Below are 17,437 nucleotides of genomic sequence, written 5' to 3' on the forward strand. Positions count from 1 at the left end.
AGTGACTTCACATTGTGCTGCACGTGTGCTGCGGTGCTGCCCAGCCCGACAGAGAGGGGCTGAAATGGAGAGAGGGCACCTGCAGGGCTGGGGAAGGTCACCTACATCCAGACAGGCACCGACTATGCCCCAGGGTCTCGCCTTTCTCTTGCACAATCAGCTTGTAAATTGGATCATGTTTTCACTGTTTTCTGCCGTGCACAAAGGTGCATGGTGTGTCCACAGGCAGACACACCCCTCTTACCTGAAACTGAATGAGGGCCATTCCTACACCTGTGCGGGTTTGGGAATCCATGCAAATGCAGCATCAGTTCATCATTACAGCAGCCCAGTAGAGAATGGGCTGGAAAAGGTGCATTCCTTAGGATGCAGTCTATTGCTCTTTGGTGCAATTAAACTTTTGGCACTCACGTTATCAGCTGCAGGGTAAGAAGTATCTGTGGATTCTTTTCTGTAGTACAAAGAACCTGGTTGAAACAAACTCTGGGTTTACAGAAATAGTCATTATTAAATGTGCTTATTTAATGTGCTGGGTCAAACTTGTACCCACAAAGCTTGAAACCAGATTGTCTCATAAAACAAGAGGCAGGACTGCTGTTTGCCTTTGGCTATGACCCAACCAATCTTTACACTTGAACTTGCTTTTCAATTTACTACAAGACAGTAGTAGATGTTTCTCATATTAAGCAATTCTTCACTGAAGACATCTTAAAACCTGTGCTTTACCCTAATGCAAAGAGATTTAAGCAATTAATTCTAGCATTTGTTTCATAGTTGGTTGGGTAGCTTATGTTCTGCATGCCTGCTGTATTAGCAAGCTGAACACACTTTATAAAAACAAACCAAAAAAAGCCCTTCACTTCTCTCTCAGGCTATTTTGTAAAGGGATGCTGAACTAGAGGATGACCTTTCCCAAGTGAACTCGTGTAGGATGCTTTTCCCTGTCAGAGTGGGGTGTGACACAGCCCTGCGTGCCAGCCTGTTCACAGATCCATCGGCAGGCCCCGCACTCGCTCCGCGAGCCGCACTGGGAGCGCAGCAGCCCAGACGGGAACGTCTGGCAGAGGCAGCCGTGCAGGAATGCCGTGCAGAAAGCTGGCCTGCATCACTGCCAAGGAACTGGATTAGATGAGCTGACAGGACTTGGTTTCTATCTGCAAAAGCAAATTTCTAATCTCATTTTCTGCTTTAGAATAACATGTTTCTTTTCAAAGCGGGTGCCAAGTTGTCTGATATTAAAAGTTAAGGCTCCTAAACACTTAATGACAATGCAATCTGCGAAAACACAGCAGGCCTCATTCAAAAAAAAAAAAAAAAGAGAAGGAATAACAAAAACCCACCTTGGTTGCTCTCATTACTATTCTCAAAGCTAGGGTGCAGTGGAACCCTATGGCAGTCTGGTATCACTCCCTCAGACAGATGCTACCCATGGAGCTGTAAAAACACCTGAGCAGTAAGACTAAGTCACAGCAGGTACTCATATTAGCTCATGCAGCCCTTGACACCCTGTGTGCATCACAGCTTTTCCCCAGGAGTTTGCAATTGCAGCATTAACCAAAAAAAGCCATTTCTGTAATGTGGCAAGGACTACAGTTAATCATGACCATGTGAAAAGTTATCTCGAGAGTTTTGTTCCTTGGGAGGGTTAGGAGCAGGAGCATGTTGTAGAAAGAGTCTGAAATTTTCAATGGATTTCTATAAATCCCATCTTTCACCCCTGCTCATTGGTAACTAGGAAAGTAATTCCCTTTTTGCTGTCACTTCCCCTGTGCTACCTTCTGCAGCAGTTAATAACATAAGAGTATTGGATCTGCTTTCTAACCTGCCAGATGTCTTTGGAAAGAGCCATTAAATATGCTCACAACAGCTACAGTTTTTCAAGACAATGTAAAAGAGGTGTATACACAAAAGACATAAAAAAGCGTCAGTTTTCCCTCAACCAGAAAAAGAAGCCCTTTACAAAATCAACATATAGGCAGCAGTGGGGAAAAAAAAAAGAAGATAAATGGTAGTGAATATGCAGTCCTTAATTACATGAAGAATTCTGTCAGTTGGAAGGTTTTTGAAAAATACAAAAATCCCACCACTCCTCTGCAGTTACTTATTCACCCTGTAAAACATTTTGGAAATTTTTCAAGTCTGTCTTGAAAAGCTGTTGCAGGGCTCCCACTAACCCAGGTCGTGGTTTAACCCCAGGCAGCAACCAAGCCCCACACAGCCACTCCCTCATTTTCCACCAGCAGGAACATTCTCTCTAGGTAGAGAATCAGAAGGGTAAAAGCTGGAAACCTATGGGTGGAGATAAAGGCAGTTTAATAGGGAAAGCAAAAGCTGCTCACACAAACAAAGTAAAACAAGGAATTAATTCACTGCTTCCTATGGGCAGGCAGGTGTTTGGACATCTCCAGGAGAGCAGGGCCCCATCAGGTGTAACAGTTTCTTGGGAAGACAAACAGTATCACTCCAAATGTTTCCCCGTTTTTTCACCCTCACTTTACATACTGATATAATTTGGTCTGGAATATCCCTTTGGTCTGACAGAAGACCCTCTATCACCCAAGCCACAGCCTCCCTTCACACATCACAATCATCCCGAAATAACGAAGCAGTGCCTGTGACACACGGTGGGAGCTGAGGTCATGGAAGTACAGAGGAACTGCTTGTGGAGCTCAGTGTCCTGTTTCAACCTGGAGCATCAGCACCAAGCTGTGTGTGCTTGGAAAGCTTTGCATTTCTTGAAATGGCAATTTTAAACAAAAAAATCCTCTTGATCATAATTCTGAGTACATCTGCAGGAAGGAAGTGAAATGCTCTTGTGCCAATCTGTAATGAGCCTCAGGTTTTATATCTCAAAAGGAATTTTGCTCTGAAAAACCACCTCTTGTGAGGGTCTCGCCCCAGGGTGAGTTACTGAGAGATGTGTGCTGGGCTTTTGTTCTTCCCATGACTTTTGCCTAAATGCAGTCTGGAATTAGATACTAAAGTCTGACTTCTTGTATATATTTCTTGTCTATATGAAGAAATATGAAAACTCTCAAAATCCTGATTAAAACCATTACCAAACCCTCATAGTAGTGTATTTCCATCAAGATTTCTAACTAGCCCTGTAGCTACAAAGCTACATTTCACTGATAATAATCTGTGAGAATCCAGAACAGGACCTACCTCTTTCCCTACAAATGGCCCTACAAGAAAAATCAATCCTTGCCCTGACAGGGAAAAAAAAAAAAAGAAAAAAAAAAAAAGAAAAAAAAAAAAAAAAAGCAAACAAAACCAGAACCAAATAGCCTATTTTCCTCTGCAATCAGTGTAATTCCAAATAGTTTCTAACTTCAGGATGGATCTTAGAAAGAAAATAGCATTTCTACTTTTACCCCTCTTGGAGCAGACACATGTACATCCACTTGAGCTCAATTAGCCAACAAGATTTTCTTATTACTGAAACTTCTCAGTTGAGACATCTCCATAATAATGCTGCTTCCACCTGGCTCTGACTGCCCAGAATATGAACATAGAATTGCTTTACCTTTCAGTGCATCTGCACCATGATTTACATGGTGGCTTTCCTTTCAGCCCCAATTTTTATTCAGTTCCTCCAGCCAGTGAGAAAGCATTTTTAATTGCTCAGTGGGGACAGCACAATAAAGATGCCTGAAAACCCAGGACAGGGAGCATGTGGCCAAGCTTTTGGCTCTGCCATGCTGGATGGTTTGATGTGCTGCCCACTGAAGTCTGTGGGAGTCCTTTCATTAACTTGTGTGACTTAAAATGACCTGGTAACCTGTGGTGCTCTACACCACTCAGGCATCCAGGGTTAATTCATTTCTTTAAGTTCTGCTAAGAAAAGCTGTTTGAGGTGCACAAGCATTAGGCACTTAGAGAACTTTCAGATCTTGCTGCAGACTTCAACCATGTGCACCTCAAGCACATAAGGCCATAGAAGAAGATAAAAGGTAAGGTACCTTTGGTTGCAGTGGCTCCTGCCACACAGGGACAGCTGAAAGGCTTTTCTTCAGGTTTGTGTTTGGAAGCAGCACAATGTTCACATGGGAGTAGGTCTTGTTTATACCCTCATTGCTCTCTCCTTCCCACTCCCTTCCAAAAATATATAGGGAATGTGGAGCCAAGTCATGCAGAAAATGTTAGGGTTTGCACCCCTAATCTAATTTCTCCTTCTCCATGAGGACACATCTTCCAGAGTCTGTCAGGCATCCTTTGTGGTGAGCTACACCTTGTCTTTGGCTGAAAGGCACAGGTAGCAGGGGTGAATCCACTGAGATCCCAAGCACCACACAGGTTTCTCCACGATTACTCTCAGGATACACCTGCTCCTGTGTTTAGCACTGAGTCTTGTAACAGCCAAGCCAGAAAATTCAAGCAGGAAAGCTCTTCTTTATCCCTCCCAAATACGATGCAAGTGTTTTAATAAAATGGGTTCATTATTTCCTGCTCTTTAGAAGATGAACAACTAAAGATCAAAGAAAGGCATGGAACACCTGACAAAATGCTAAAAGCCCACAGACTTTAGGGAGCTCAAGAACCCTGGCAGTTAACAAAGCAAGTGGAAAAGGCTGTGGTCAAGCCTTTCTGTGGGCACCAATGATTTTGAATTAACACACTGCCCATCCCACAGGCTGGATTTAGAGCTAGGAAGAATAAATACTGAACACTCACTCTTTGGAAATCAGATCTCTTTCTTTTAAAAGCAAGTCTCAGAGAACCCCAAGAAATTAAATACTTCTAAAAAAACTAAAATAAATCAGTGACAGAAGTAGGACAGCTGTGCTCAGCACCCACTTTTAGATACTGACCTTTCATGAGCTGCTCCTTTCCACATTTTCTAGTGGTTCACTACAGCTGTATCTACAAGCTTTGAATTTCTTCAGAGATTACCTAAATGTCACTTTCCTTGCCAATATCTCTCCAGAGACCTGTTCCAAGTGCATGAAGCTCAATGGGAATCTTTCCTGAAGTACTTTGGGTCCATCCTATTCCACTCTCTCTTTGCATTCTCCAGGCTGGTCCACAGCAGCAGCACAGACTCCCTTTGCCCATCTCCACGTAACATCGTTTCTCATGTCTTTCAAAGACAGAAAAAGGCTCCAGCACATGGTGTGTGTTCAGGGACAGGCCTTGACAAGAACATACAGGCTAGTTAATGTGAGCCTTGAGCAACCAGTGCAATGCCTCAGTTTTCCTTTCAGAACATCTGGGATGGCACATCCCACTCTTCAGAAACCATCAGAAATGAGCAACAAGGAGTAGCCTAATCTCACCCAACCCTGGTGTCTTCTTGCATCCTTATCAGCAACCCCTATCATAGATCCTCAAATCCTAATGGAGTATTTTTAATTACATTTTTTTAAATCACTTTTTGACACTAAGCAGAGTCCACTGTGGGAACTGCTGATGGAAAGCTGCTGCCCTGAGCTTTTGCAGCAATTTAGAGATCAGCAGCATCACTGTACCCAGCATTCCAGAAGGTTATAAGAACACAGCTAAAGTCCAATTATCCCCAGCTATTTACTGAAAGCTGCCTTAAAGTGCCTCCCCCTCTTCTTTTTTTTCCTTTTTAATGAAGTGTTCCTTCCAGCAGTGTGTGTGAAAGTGTGCTCCTTCTCAGGCAGTGATAGGAGGGAGGAGAAACATCCCACTTTATGGAACAAGGGGGTAAAGGGTAATCAGAGCAGTGGCACCTATTTGGGGCTAAAGGCTGCCCTGATGGAATGGGAAGTGCTCCTCCCAGCACTGAGCAGCCCCTGCCCACCAGCTGATGAGCTCTACCCAGCTCCTCCCCAATACCATAACAGGTACAGTCAACCTTCGAGCCTCCCATTCCCAGAGAGAGTGGGAATTCAGAACTTTCATAGTTGAGTTTGGAAATGTATAGGCAGCAATGCAATAGCTAACACTTGGGCTGGAGGTATAACAAGAGGTTTTGCTGAAATACCCCTGGAAAATTTAAAAACAAAAATCAGATTAGTGCTGCTCTAGGCTGTAGGCCTTTCCTTGTAATGAGATGTGCAGCTGAAGCAATTACTAACTTTAGTTTTTTAAAAAAAGCAATAGCAGTTTGACTAGGAGGTCTTCCTCGAGGAATGAGCTAGTAAATGAAAGCATTAAGTTAATAAGGGCTTGAGTGCTTCAGATCATTACAGAGATGGCCTACAGCTCCACACTTCACCAATCTGATTTTTTTTTAATATTATTGTCAAAACAACTTAAAGAAAAGCCCCTTTGGATCCATTCAGCATTAAATGCACCCTAAACAAATGGCTGCTTTCCTCGATTAAGCAAGATTTTTAAAAGCAAAATACTAATAATTAAATTCCACTGATGAAAAATTGCTTCTAATAAATAAAGAGAAACAGATGCCATTGGCCATGGCAGCTTTCATGTCAGCGACCTGAGCTGCTACAGAACCAAATGGACGTGGTGCTGCAGGAGCTGGGAGCAGCCCCACAGAGCTGCTAGAGCCAGACACATCTTGGAATATGGTTCCTGGTGTTTGAGCAACAGCCATGGCAGCTGGTGACTCCTGCCAGCCTGGCATCCCCACAGTTAAACCCATTTTATCCTGCCTTCATCTCAAATCACCAATGGGCAAACTTGCTTTGGGACAGGTCCAGGACTGGGATCTGTGTTGTCCAGAACAAAGCTGGAGCCTTCACCTAGGATTGAGGTGGTCATGCACTACCTGACTGAAGGTCTTTCATGGTGGCTGGGGCCAGACTGGCCCAGACTCACCACAGCAGTGGTGTTTACCCTCACCCCCTTGCCCCCAGCTAGGGCAGCATGCCCAGGAGGCCAACAAACTCCCACTGCTTCCACATCTCAACCAGGGCACATCTCCACAAAGAAGGAAATTCTCCAGGGCACTACCTGGACAGCAGAGCTCTTCCTTCTATCAGAGACTTTAAATTATCATCCATTTTCCCTCCCACCCCAACTCCTGCAGGCACATTTCTAACTTGAACCATCTGAAACTTATTCTAAACTCTAAATGTGATTAACTAAACATAACCAGAGAGAACTTCAGGCCTTCACTCTCTTCTATACATCCATGGGGGTTCACAGAATCAATTAGGTTGGAAGATATGTGAGGAGGATGAAGTCCAGCTGTGACTGAACACCCCGTGTCAACAAGATCATGGCACTGAGTGCAACATCCAGTCTTTCCTTAAACACCTCCAGCGACAGCGACACCACCACCTTCCTGGGCAACCCAATCCAGTGTCTAATCACTTTCTGTGAAGATATTCCTCCCTATGTTCAACCTGAATCTCCTCTGGAACAGCTTTAGACTGTGTCCTCTTGTCCTGTCGCTGGTTGCCTGGGAGAAGAGACCAACCCCCACCTGGCTACCATCTCCTTCCAGGCAGTTGTGGAGAGTGTTAAGATCACCCCTGAGGCTCCTTTTTGCCAGGCAAAACAACCCCATCTCCCTCAGCCAAGTTCCAGAAGCAGGGAAATCATATTGCATATGAGGTTACTGCAATATCACAAACTTAAGCTGGTTATTTCTTTCTTCTTTATTTTAAAAGCTACAGTATTCAGGTAGCTCAAGGAAAAACAACCTTTGGATTTTGTCTGCTCATAAATCCATCACAACAGCTTGGGGGAAAACAGTAAATAAGTTATTGGAAGAAGAGCACAAGAGGCCAAAAGAAGAGCATCTGCCTCTGGATGTGCTATTTGCAACCAAAGTCAGGTAGCAGGCTGTGATATTAGTGTGTGGTATTGATTTGTTCTTAATCCAGAGAAATGCCCCTGTAATGAACTCTGCTGTGCCCTTAATGATTTCATATTGAAGGATGTTAGGTGCCTTGCTCATAACAGAGTAACAGCAATTCCAAAAATAGCAATCCTCATAATAAAATGTTATTGAGAATCCTGAATTTCAATATAAAAGGGACTCTGCTGTACTCAAGGGCTTACAAGATACAAATGCATACTTTAGAAAGTTGTATTAAAGTCGTGTTGGCACCTGAGTTACAGAGACACCATGAGATGGTACCCCAGGGAGCAGCTGAGCCCCAGGTCCCCAGGAAACTTTTAGGCAGATGTAATACAGGCTGGGTTTAATCCCAGCAGATGACTGGGGCTGGATGTCTAGAAAGAGCTGAGATGCCGTTGTGAGCTGCCTGTGAGGGCAGGAGAGCGTGGCTGCGGTGCTCCTCAGCGACCATCAGCGACAGCTCGGGAACAGGGTGCTGGGCCAGCTCCAGGTGCCTGGTCCTGGCTCTGCTGCTCATCCCCAGCCCTTGGCAGATGCCCCTCCCACAGGGGCATCACCAAGCTGCCACTGCAACTGGTGCAAGAAGGCTTGAGGGAGAGGCGGCTACTGCCAGCTTCCCCGTGGGAAGAAGCATTCCCACCAAGATCTGGGCCACCACAAAGAACTCAGATCCAGGTCTAAGGTTGACCTCACTTGCAGGTGATTCTCCAGCCTCTGTTTTGTCAGTGCTGCAAACAGGAGCCCCAGACTAAGCCCACCAGGCTTCCCAGCCTCTGTCAGCACAGAACTTGTCCAGCAGACTGGCCCAGGAGCAGGAGCCTGGTGGCTGGGAAGGATGGTGGTTGCCCATCTGCCACCACATGGTTGGTGCCAGAGCCCCTCTCCTGGACTAGAGGAGCAGAAGGGAAGACCCAGCCCTGCAAAGAGATGCTGGGGAGCAGCTTCAAGCCTTCAAATAATGCTGAGGCACCAACTGACTTCATTAAGAGCAACCAGGGGCATCTCCTGCCACCTCTAGCGGGACTGGAGACAGTATTAATCAGCCAGAGGAAACAAGGGGTGAACATTTGCCTCCTACAAGCCCCAGAAAAAAACTCACTAGTTAGTTTTCAGGTTATCCAGGATGTAGACTGGAAAAAAAAAAAAAAAAAAGCTATTAGCTCAATTATGCCTTATTAAAATCATAATTGCTCTAATTACAACCCATTGCTCTTGACCCCTGCCCAAAAGGTGATGTCAGCCAGGCTGCCCCTACCTCAGGGTCTGTGTGTGGAGCAGGTGGGAGCACCTGAGGGGGCTGTGGCTTGCCACCTCCTTCAAGACCCGTTCCTTGAAAATGGTATTAAAAACTTGTTCCCCTGAACTGGCTTCCTCTCCCCAAACCCTAAACTCCTTCTCTGCTCCAATCTAGTTCCTGCTGCCAGTTAATGCACAGGCTGGCAGCACCTGCCCTCCCCAGGGACACAAGCAGCATCCTTGGACCCTGTTTCTGAGAAAGACTCTGAATCCTAAAGCAGTGAAAAAAGAGTAGCAGTGCATGGAGAGCAGAAGGTATTTGCATCCACATTCCAGAAACCTCTGCCTGCGAGAACAAAATCAAGTTTACTCCAAGCTCCAGGCTATGTGAAACCAGAAAAAAAAATGAGTGATTCTAAACCAGAATGGTTTTAGAAGAGGAGTGCCACCAGAGTTCAGCAGTTTTGTGGGGTCATAACTCCTCTGGAGCTGTATTTTTATTGTTACTTACATTACAGGCAGAGCTGAAGAGGTGCAGTTGCAACTGGGGCTCTGTGGAGCTTGGCACAGCTTGAACAGGCACTAAAAGGAAGTTTTCAATCTAAGAGGACAAGGAAAAGGAAAAACTGCTAGGAATTAATTTTTCCATCGTGCTGAGCAGGCCCTGGTGAGGGGCCCGAAGGTGAGAAGGAGCTCAGCTCTCACTCAGGAGGAGCAGGATGGACTTTTACTGCACTGCTGTCTGCTCTGCTATTCCCATCCAGCACCAGCTCCAGCAAAACCTGAGTAGCTGCTCATCTCACCAAAGGGGTCACGAGCTCTGCCAAAAACCCTGCTACAAGAGGTGTCCTCAAGCATCCAGGCAGATGGGGGACACAATTCCTGTATTCCAGCCAGAACCGTAACCACATCCCCACCAACGCACTGCTCTCCTTGTGAAATGCTGCCTCTTCTCACCCACGTTTGTCTAAATTCAGTTCACTCCCTGAAGGCAGAGTTGCTTTTTGGTGTATAGGGAGCCAAGAGCCCACATTTGTTGAAACTATGATTTTAATAGCCTGGTACCGTGACATTACCTGTGGCAAGTGAGCTGTAAAATACATGTGAAAAATGTATTTCATACATATGCAACCTTCTTCACTGTTTCATTATTTAGGGTTCTGCTCCTTGTTTTGGGGTTCAGGATTTTTCAATCTGAAACTGTAGACAAACCTCTATTTTTTTTTTTTTTTTTTTTTTTTTTTGAGTAATCCTGCCACAACTGCCAGCTAGAGCCTAAACAACTGAATCATTCATGAGCCCCTCCGCAGAGCACGAGGCATTCAGCAGAGGAAAGAGCACATCAGCCTTTAACTGGCTGCTATTAAAAACCTAGAAAAGGGCGGTGGGAGAGGGAGGAAGGAGGAAAAGGAAATAAATTATAATGTTGATCATGTTTGTGGAACAATGATGGAAGATGGATGGAAAACACAAGGACAAAATGTGAATTAGCCTGGGATATCTTAGACAGCTGGGCACATTTAAATGGGACAAGATTTAATTTAGGTGAATATGAAATAGGTCCTGATGATGCTCAGGATGTAACAGAGGAATAACGTGCAAGAGAAGAACCACAAGAGCTGGGTGTGAAGGAACATGCCTTCAGATGTCATTTTGTAGTGAGATTAGCTGTTATTTCAGTCTGGGAGGGAACTGAGCTGGCATTCTCCAGGAGTGAAGATAACAGCTGAAGTCCAAAACCTGAGCCTGGTGACCACATTTCAGGTTATTATTGCTTAATTTTGCCTCCCAAAATGGGCAGCAAATAATCAAATTATGTAAAACAACATGGGAAAGCAAGTAGCCATTGAAGACTGCTTGGGAGGGTGAAAAGGTTATTAAACAGGAAGCTCACTCAGGAACTGGGGAGGAGAGAGAGGGGAACCATGAGTCTGGAAGGATCAAGCACATTTTTCTGGTGTCAGACTTCTGGGATAAAGGGGCTCCAGCCTTTCTGAGCAAAGAAATACAAACCTCACCTGTAAGGGTTTCTGTGAGCAGCGGAAATCCTCCCGTGTGGCAGGCACACAAAGCCAAAACCAAAAAGCATCACCCCACACCTCTGCACCCCGCTGTCAGTGCCTGCTTTGGTTGTCTCTGACCCCAGGGGTGCAAGGGGCTCACAGTCCCCTCATGGCTGCCAGGGACACATGTCACAGCCATCAAAGTCACGTCTGGGACTGCAGAGAGGTAGGGTTGGCTGTTGCTGTCCCAATGCTGGGAGAGAGCAGGCAGTGGAAGGATCAGGCCCTGCCAGGGCACAGAGCTGTCCCTACACTCTGTGTGGGGAACAACTCCTGTTGCTCTGGTCAGCAACATAGTTCACTACACAGAAAAATGAAGCCTGGAAATGCCTTACGCTCAGGAGCTCATTTTTGCAGAGAGGAGCTGTAATCAGAAGAGGGAAAGCTGCTGATCCTGATGGTCTCAGCCCATGCAGCTTCCTTTTTGTTAATGCTGGCACGCAGGAGGAGCAGCCTCCTTTGCAGAGCATTAAGAGGACTTGAGAACCCCAGAATGGTGCACTTGGAATGAGTCACTGAATGCATTTGGGAGGGCATCAGCATCCTTGCTGCTCATGTGATTACAGCTCGTTTGAGAGCATTAAGCTCCCTCCCCACAAGGAATTTATCATCTTCGAAGGCACCACATGAATCTGCTCCCTTTTGCCTCCATAGCCAGCTGGGAAATGAGAGAGCATTCCCCTCTGCCATTTCCCAAGCAGGCTGTATTTGTCCTATCTCACCAGGGAGGAGAGTATCACTGCCTGAGCCGGGACTTCCTCTCCACTGCTGCAGCTGTGCTCAGTCCCAGCCCATCAGGAAAACAAGGACATTACAAACAGCACTGAAGGGAGGCTTCATAAATGGCAAAAGAAAGGGGAAGCAAGGCCTCCCTAGGGGGAAAATCCCCACAGTTAAATGGTAGGAAAAGAAAGGGCATGTCTGTGAACCGGTTGAGGGTTAAAAGCAGCCTTGCAGGGGAGCATAAAATACTCATCTTATTTGAAACAGCAGGACCAGTGACTGCCCAAAGCTGCACCCTTGCAGAAACTGCTTACCACTACAGCTGTTTTCCCCTTTATTCCTGAGCAAATTGTGCTGATCACCTGGCCACCCCAGGAGCACAGACCCTGGGCTGAGCTAACTGTAGCTAAGGGCAATTAGCACGGCTGAAGTCTCCAGGTCCAAAGCGAGACAAGCCTGTGCCCCTGTCTCCAGAGAGGGGGGAGCACTCAAGAGACCTGAGACTGTGGGGATGCTGTAAGATGGCAGCTGCACCTTGAGCACAAACACTGCAGAAGCCCTTTCAAAGAGAAAGAGAAATCGCTCTAAAGCAATAGCTTCATGCTTGGAAACACTGTGCTCCATTCGTGCCAAACACCACCCCAGGACAGTATTGCAGAAAGGATGCTAATTTCCCTCTGGGAAGGGGTGCTGTGGCCACACTGCACTCCTAAGGACACATAGGGGACCAGGACACCCCTTCCTTCTCGTTTTGTGCTCCAACTTCAACTCACTTCTCCTGGAAATGGGGCTTAGGAGGAGATCTCATAAATGTACACAGTCACATTCCTGTCTTACCCAATGCATCCCAGGAATGCACAGCAGTCCCACAGCGGGGCACTGCTCACCCCCGAGCCAGCCGGCTCTGTCTGCCCTGCCCAGGCAAACACACTCGGGGTGTTTTTGGCAGAATCTCCGCTCAGAGCCCAGCGCAGGACAGGTCAAGCTGTCAGCCTGTCCTGCGTGCAGCACTGCAGTGAGAGCCGGGCCCTTTGCTGGGCTGGAAGGCGCTCCCTTCCCTTCCCTTCCCTTCCCTTCCCTTCCCTTCCCTTCCCTTCCCTTCCCTTCCCTTCCCTTCCCTTCCCTTCCCTTCCCTTCCCTTCCCTTCCCTTCCCTTCCCGTCCCCTGTTCCTTGTCCCCTGTCCCCTGTCCCCTGTCCCGTCCCCTGTCCCGTCCCGTGCGGGATTCCCGGGGCCGGGACACCGCCGTGTCCCCGTCGCCACCGCGCGGCCGCGCCCCGCACTGCGGCCGGGGACACCACCGGTGTGGAGCATTCCCACCCCTACATTCCCGGGGCATTCCCACCCCTACAGCCCGAAGGGTGACGATGGAACACGGCATCGGTCTGCTCCGGCTTTTCGACCTGCCCCTGGTCAGTCAAAATCATGGAGGTTCCAATAGGACACCTTTATAACCCTGTGGCAGCTAATAATACACGAATAACTATCAATACTAATAAATCTGCTATTCATTCTAATAAATAATCATAGTTTTAGGCTGAAACAGGTGATGATACTACTGGAGCCTAAAACATAAGATTGTAAATAGAATTTAACAGATCCCAATAGTAGATTTTTTTATAATTGCATTAATAGCTAATACCAATATTATAAATCCTAATGCTTACAGGAGATTATAATAAACACTAATAAAATACATGAATACTACTCATTAATAATAAATAACAATAAAGCTAATAACCACCCCTGTCACTACCCTGACAGGACAGAGGGCAAATGATGGGTGACACTGCAGGCCACTGGGTGACCCTGAGGCCTTGGACTCCCCTGGACTGCACTGTCAGCTTTTGATCCATTACACCAAACTGCACCTTCTCATTAGGCCCAAGCTCATAATAATAAGCCCCATATTCTCATTTGACCCCTTCATCAATTATAAGAACCACAAATGCCCTCAAGTAAACCCAACCAGGGACTCAAATGACCTCAGGTAACCCCCGTGATCTCAAGAACCCCTCTCAGGGACTCAGTGACCTCAAGTAACCCTCAACAGGGACTCCAATGACCTCAAGTAAGCCCAAATGACCTCAAGTAACTCCTGTGACCTCGAGCAACCCCTGAGGTTCTGTGAGCTCTCAGAGGGGAGTAGCCTGCAGCACTCCACACCACATCATAACCAGGCTGGTAGGGGCAGGGATGTGAAGCAGAGTCCCCCCAGCTTCCTTCCCTGCCTGGTCCTTCCATTCATCTTCTCAAGGAGCTGGCTCCTCAGCATCAGGATCTGAGCAAGCCAGAGAACTCACCTGGCTCATGGAAGCCCTTCAGTTGTGCCACACACAGACAGTAGAGAGTCTTAAGCTTTATTTTTCTATTGGCCAGCAACTTAAACTGGGTTAAAAAAAAACCAAAAGTGATTAATATTGTTACACAGAGAAAAAAGTATAAAACAACTCAGTGGACACAAGCCAACTTACTTTATGTTTCATTCTTCCTGGCCTCTCCCAACCCTGTACAATGTATTTGAAGGGAATGGGCAATGGCAGCTATGAAGATACATTTAAGAAATCAGAAATATTGCTTCAAGCAACATGCTCAATATTTTCCTCTTAGTTAGTAGTCAATATTTGTTAAGGAACTCTACTATAAAACAAGAAATAATTTAGAGATTTCTCTTTTAGATCATTACAGAATAATTTAGATTTCTTTCCTTTCTTTCTTACTGTTGTGGAACCAAGAATACACCTCAGTTCCTCCACCTCTCTTTCTGCATTAGTTGAAGATTATTTCATAGGACTGATAATGGAGGAGTTTCAGATTGACGTGCTCTGAATTTTAACGTGTCACCCCTTTAGCGCCAGTCCACAATTTCTGCTGTGTGAACCAAAACCCCCAAGATGCTGCAAGACCCTTTGCTGGTCTGATGATTCTGCTTATGTTGGCTATCTGCTGTCAGGGGCTCAGCCAGCACTGCTAAAAGGCCAGAAGAGAGAAAGAAATTTATTTACGAAGGGTCTGAGCTTGTCTTCACTGCTCAGAAACTCCCCTTTCTGCTGCTTCATGAGTGTAACAGGCATACCAGGATGGAGGGAACAAGACAAGAGGAACACAAGATCCTGTGAATTCAGGCTATGATCCTGCTGGCATCAAGTCCATGGCAATGTCTGTGTCCTCTATGTGTCCAGGACCCCAGTACAGAGAAAATATTTAACTAAAACCTATTCCTCAGCAGCAAACAGCTAACCGAGCACTACCAATTTACCAAGTACACTGGGAAAACTAGTTGAAACTGACTCTCCTGACTTTCTTGGCAGTAACCAGGAAAGTGAGCTCCAGAAAAGCCAGAAAACCCTCAGCTGATTAACAAGCTATTTGGAGGCTGAAAAACATCGCTCTATATCCATTTCCTACTGAGGGAGGTAAACCTGGAGGTTTTAGTTAGAAAAATCAAACCAAGGGAATCAACATCTCAACATGTAACAGATGAAAAAGGCATTTCCACTAACTGAGCAGGCCAAATGGTAGCAAGATATGGCAGCCTCACAAAAAGACCAGTTCTTCACCAAACCTCATCAGGGGATAGGGAGCTGGAAATGAGTCCTCACTCAGGCTGGAAACCAGTCAGTAAAACAGACAAGACCCAAAAAAGGCAGTCCATCATCTTTGCTCCAGAACTGCTGGGAAGCCAAAGGCTTCTTGTGGCTCCTAATGGCACCGTGTTGGAGGAGGCTTCAAGGAGGAGAAGGAAGAATTGCTGAGAAATCCTAAGGTACCCACAACATCTTGGCAACATGAGTGTCACACCTAGATTTCTGCTGCACCAAGTTGTGCTACTCGTCAGCAGGGCAAGTAGCTCCTGCTCCCAGTAACCAGGCAGGCATCCGCTCTGGTGGAGAACAGCTGTGTTAGGACATTGGTGCACACTTGGCAGGAGGGAGAGAGAGAGATTTTCCATGTATGAGAAGCTCAGCTCTGGCTCCAGCTCAGTGCAGAACCATCATCTGTGCTCACAGCCAGTGCCCGGTACTGCTGAGCCACTTCTCAAGAGAGCAAACCATGATTCTTCTACAGCATCCTGATAACTTTGTACTGGCCCAGGAGAAGCCTCAAGGGAAATGGCCTTGGATAAATCTTGCTTTGTAGTTATATCAAGGGACTGTTGTGTTAAAGCTTCTAGCAGAAGATCCACAGCTTTTTTGTTTTTTGACACTGAAGAGGACCCGCTGAACTTCCAGCTGCCTTGTACACAACAGGGAGAGTGGCTTTCCCCAGAGGGGCAGGTAAGGCAGTGCATGGTTCTAAAGGCATTCAATTGCAGAGCCAAGTCCTCAGTTTACAGACACTTTGGTGGTGGTGGTGGAGGAAAGTGGTCAGGTTTGGCAGGTGCTAAGGGAAGTGGCAGAGGGGGAGCATAAGAGCTCTCACAGCTATTAATATGGTTCTGACTTTAAACTCTTGTACAGGCAGCAGGTGAAAATCATCCCAAAGATCTGTAGTGTAAAGGGAAGAAAGAAATACATGAAAACCATAGAATGGATGCAGTAGAATCAGCAACTTGCAAATTAACAGTTCAGATCCACACTGGAGTGTCAGGCAGCTCCTGCCTGGGGATAACACACTCCAGCTTGCAATAGGCAGCAGGAAAAAACAATCTGTGCTAATCCTTGTAATTAACCACCAGTAGCTTCCTGGGGTGTAATTTGGCTGCTTGCCAGAACAAAGGGGAAGATGAGGAACTCCCAGACACATCTGCATCATGAAAAAAAGAATATCCTGTGCCATCCCCTTTTAAAATAAAAGTGCACGACATTCACATTCTACACCTTGATTTAACACCCTCTCGTAAATCATTGCAGACCCACAGGGCTGTTCTTCAATGTGACACAGCTGAAGGAAAAATTCTGGATAACTCGAGAGATAATCCTTAGGACCCCGGGTGGGAAGGTCCCTGCTGCAGGGCAGGCAGTTATGGGACACAGCCACAGGAGGGCTTCCTCGGGCTGCCGAGCCATGGCAGAACAGCTCCTTTCCTGCGGCCCTGCTGGATACATCACCTGCAGGGAATTCAACAGACTGGCACAAAGACTTTTGCTTCTTTGAACCTGGTGAATCCTCGGGTCCCCGAAGTACCTGGCAACTTCGTGCCAGGCAGGGAAGAGCAATAAAACACCTTTTTTGCATCCCTCAGCTCAGGAGTTCCTTCAACTTCTCCCCAAAAACTCCCCTCAGCCTTTTTTACCTGCACACAAGCAATGCTGATGCCCACCGCCCCGATAATTTTCAGATGTTCTTGAATGAAGTTTTCCAGCTTGGTAATGCAACCACTCTGCAGAGTGAAAGGAGGGACATGGAAAATCAGCCTCATTTTAACCTCTTGCCCATTTTAATCCAATGTTTGCAACCCTTGAAAGCAGCACTTTAAAAAGTGGTGTCTGTGAGCAATCTCCTCCTCCAATATCTCTGGAAAAGCTTAAGCAGATGATGTGAACTGCATCATGCCTGGTATTGCTCAGGAACCTCTGAACAAACCCAAGGTGTCTGCTGGCAGTGCAGGAGAAATGCAGAAGAACTGACCACATCACACACAGAGTGTCATTCTTCTCTCAGGTATGTGGAGAAAGATTCACTCACTCACTGCCTAGCTCCTGCCTGGAGGGGATGTTTATTCCTGTGAGGCCAAA

At 46.4% G+C, this 17,437-nt stretch overlaps 1 protein-coding gene across 6 annotated transcripts in view; it reads right to left on the bottom strand.

Annotated features, from left to right (window-relative positions):
• Positions 1–14,105: 14,105 nt before the first annotated feature.
• CD151 (CD151 molecule (Raph blood group)) overlaps positions 14,106–17,437 on the bottom strand; it is a 32,400-nt gene continuing 29,068 nt past the window's right edge. For all 6 annotated transcript variants that reach the window (XM_085581635.1, XM_021555114.3, XM_021555111.3 and 3 more), the window contains 2 exons: positions 16,996–17,082; positions 14,106–16,246 (listed from right to left, as the gene is read on the bottom strand). In XM_085581635.1, coding sequence (XP_085437761.1) covers positions 16,187–16,246; positions 16,996–17,082 — 147 coding nt within the window. In that variant the 3' untranslated portion in view covers positions 14,106–16,186. The remainder of the gene's footprint in view (positions 16,247–16,995; positions 17,083–17,437) is intronic.

This window comes from Lonchura striata, chromosome 5, assembly GCF_050655825.1.
Source record: "Lonchura striata isolate lonStrDom1 chromosome 5, ASM5065582v1, whole genome shotgun sequence".
Taxonomy (NCBI): Eukaryota; Metazoa; Chordata; class Aves; order Passeriformes; family Estrildidae; genus Lonchura; species Lonchura striata.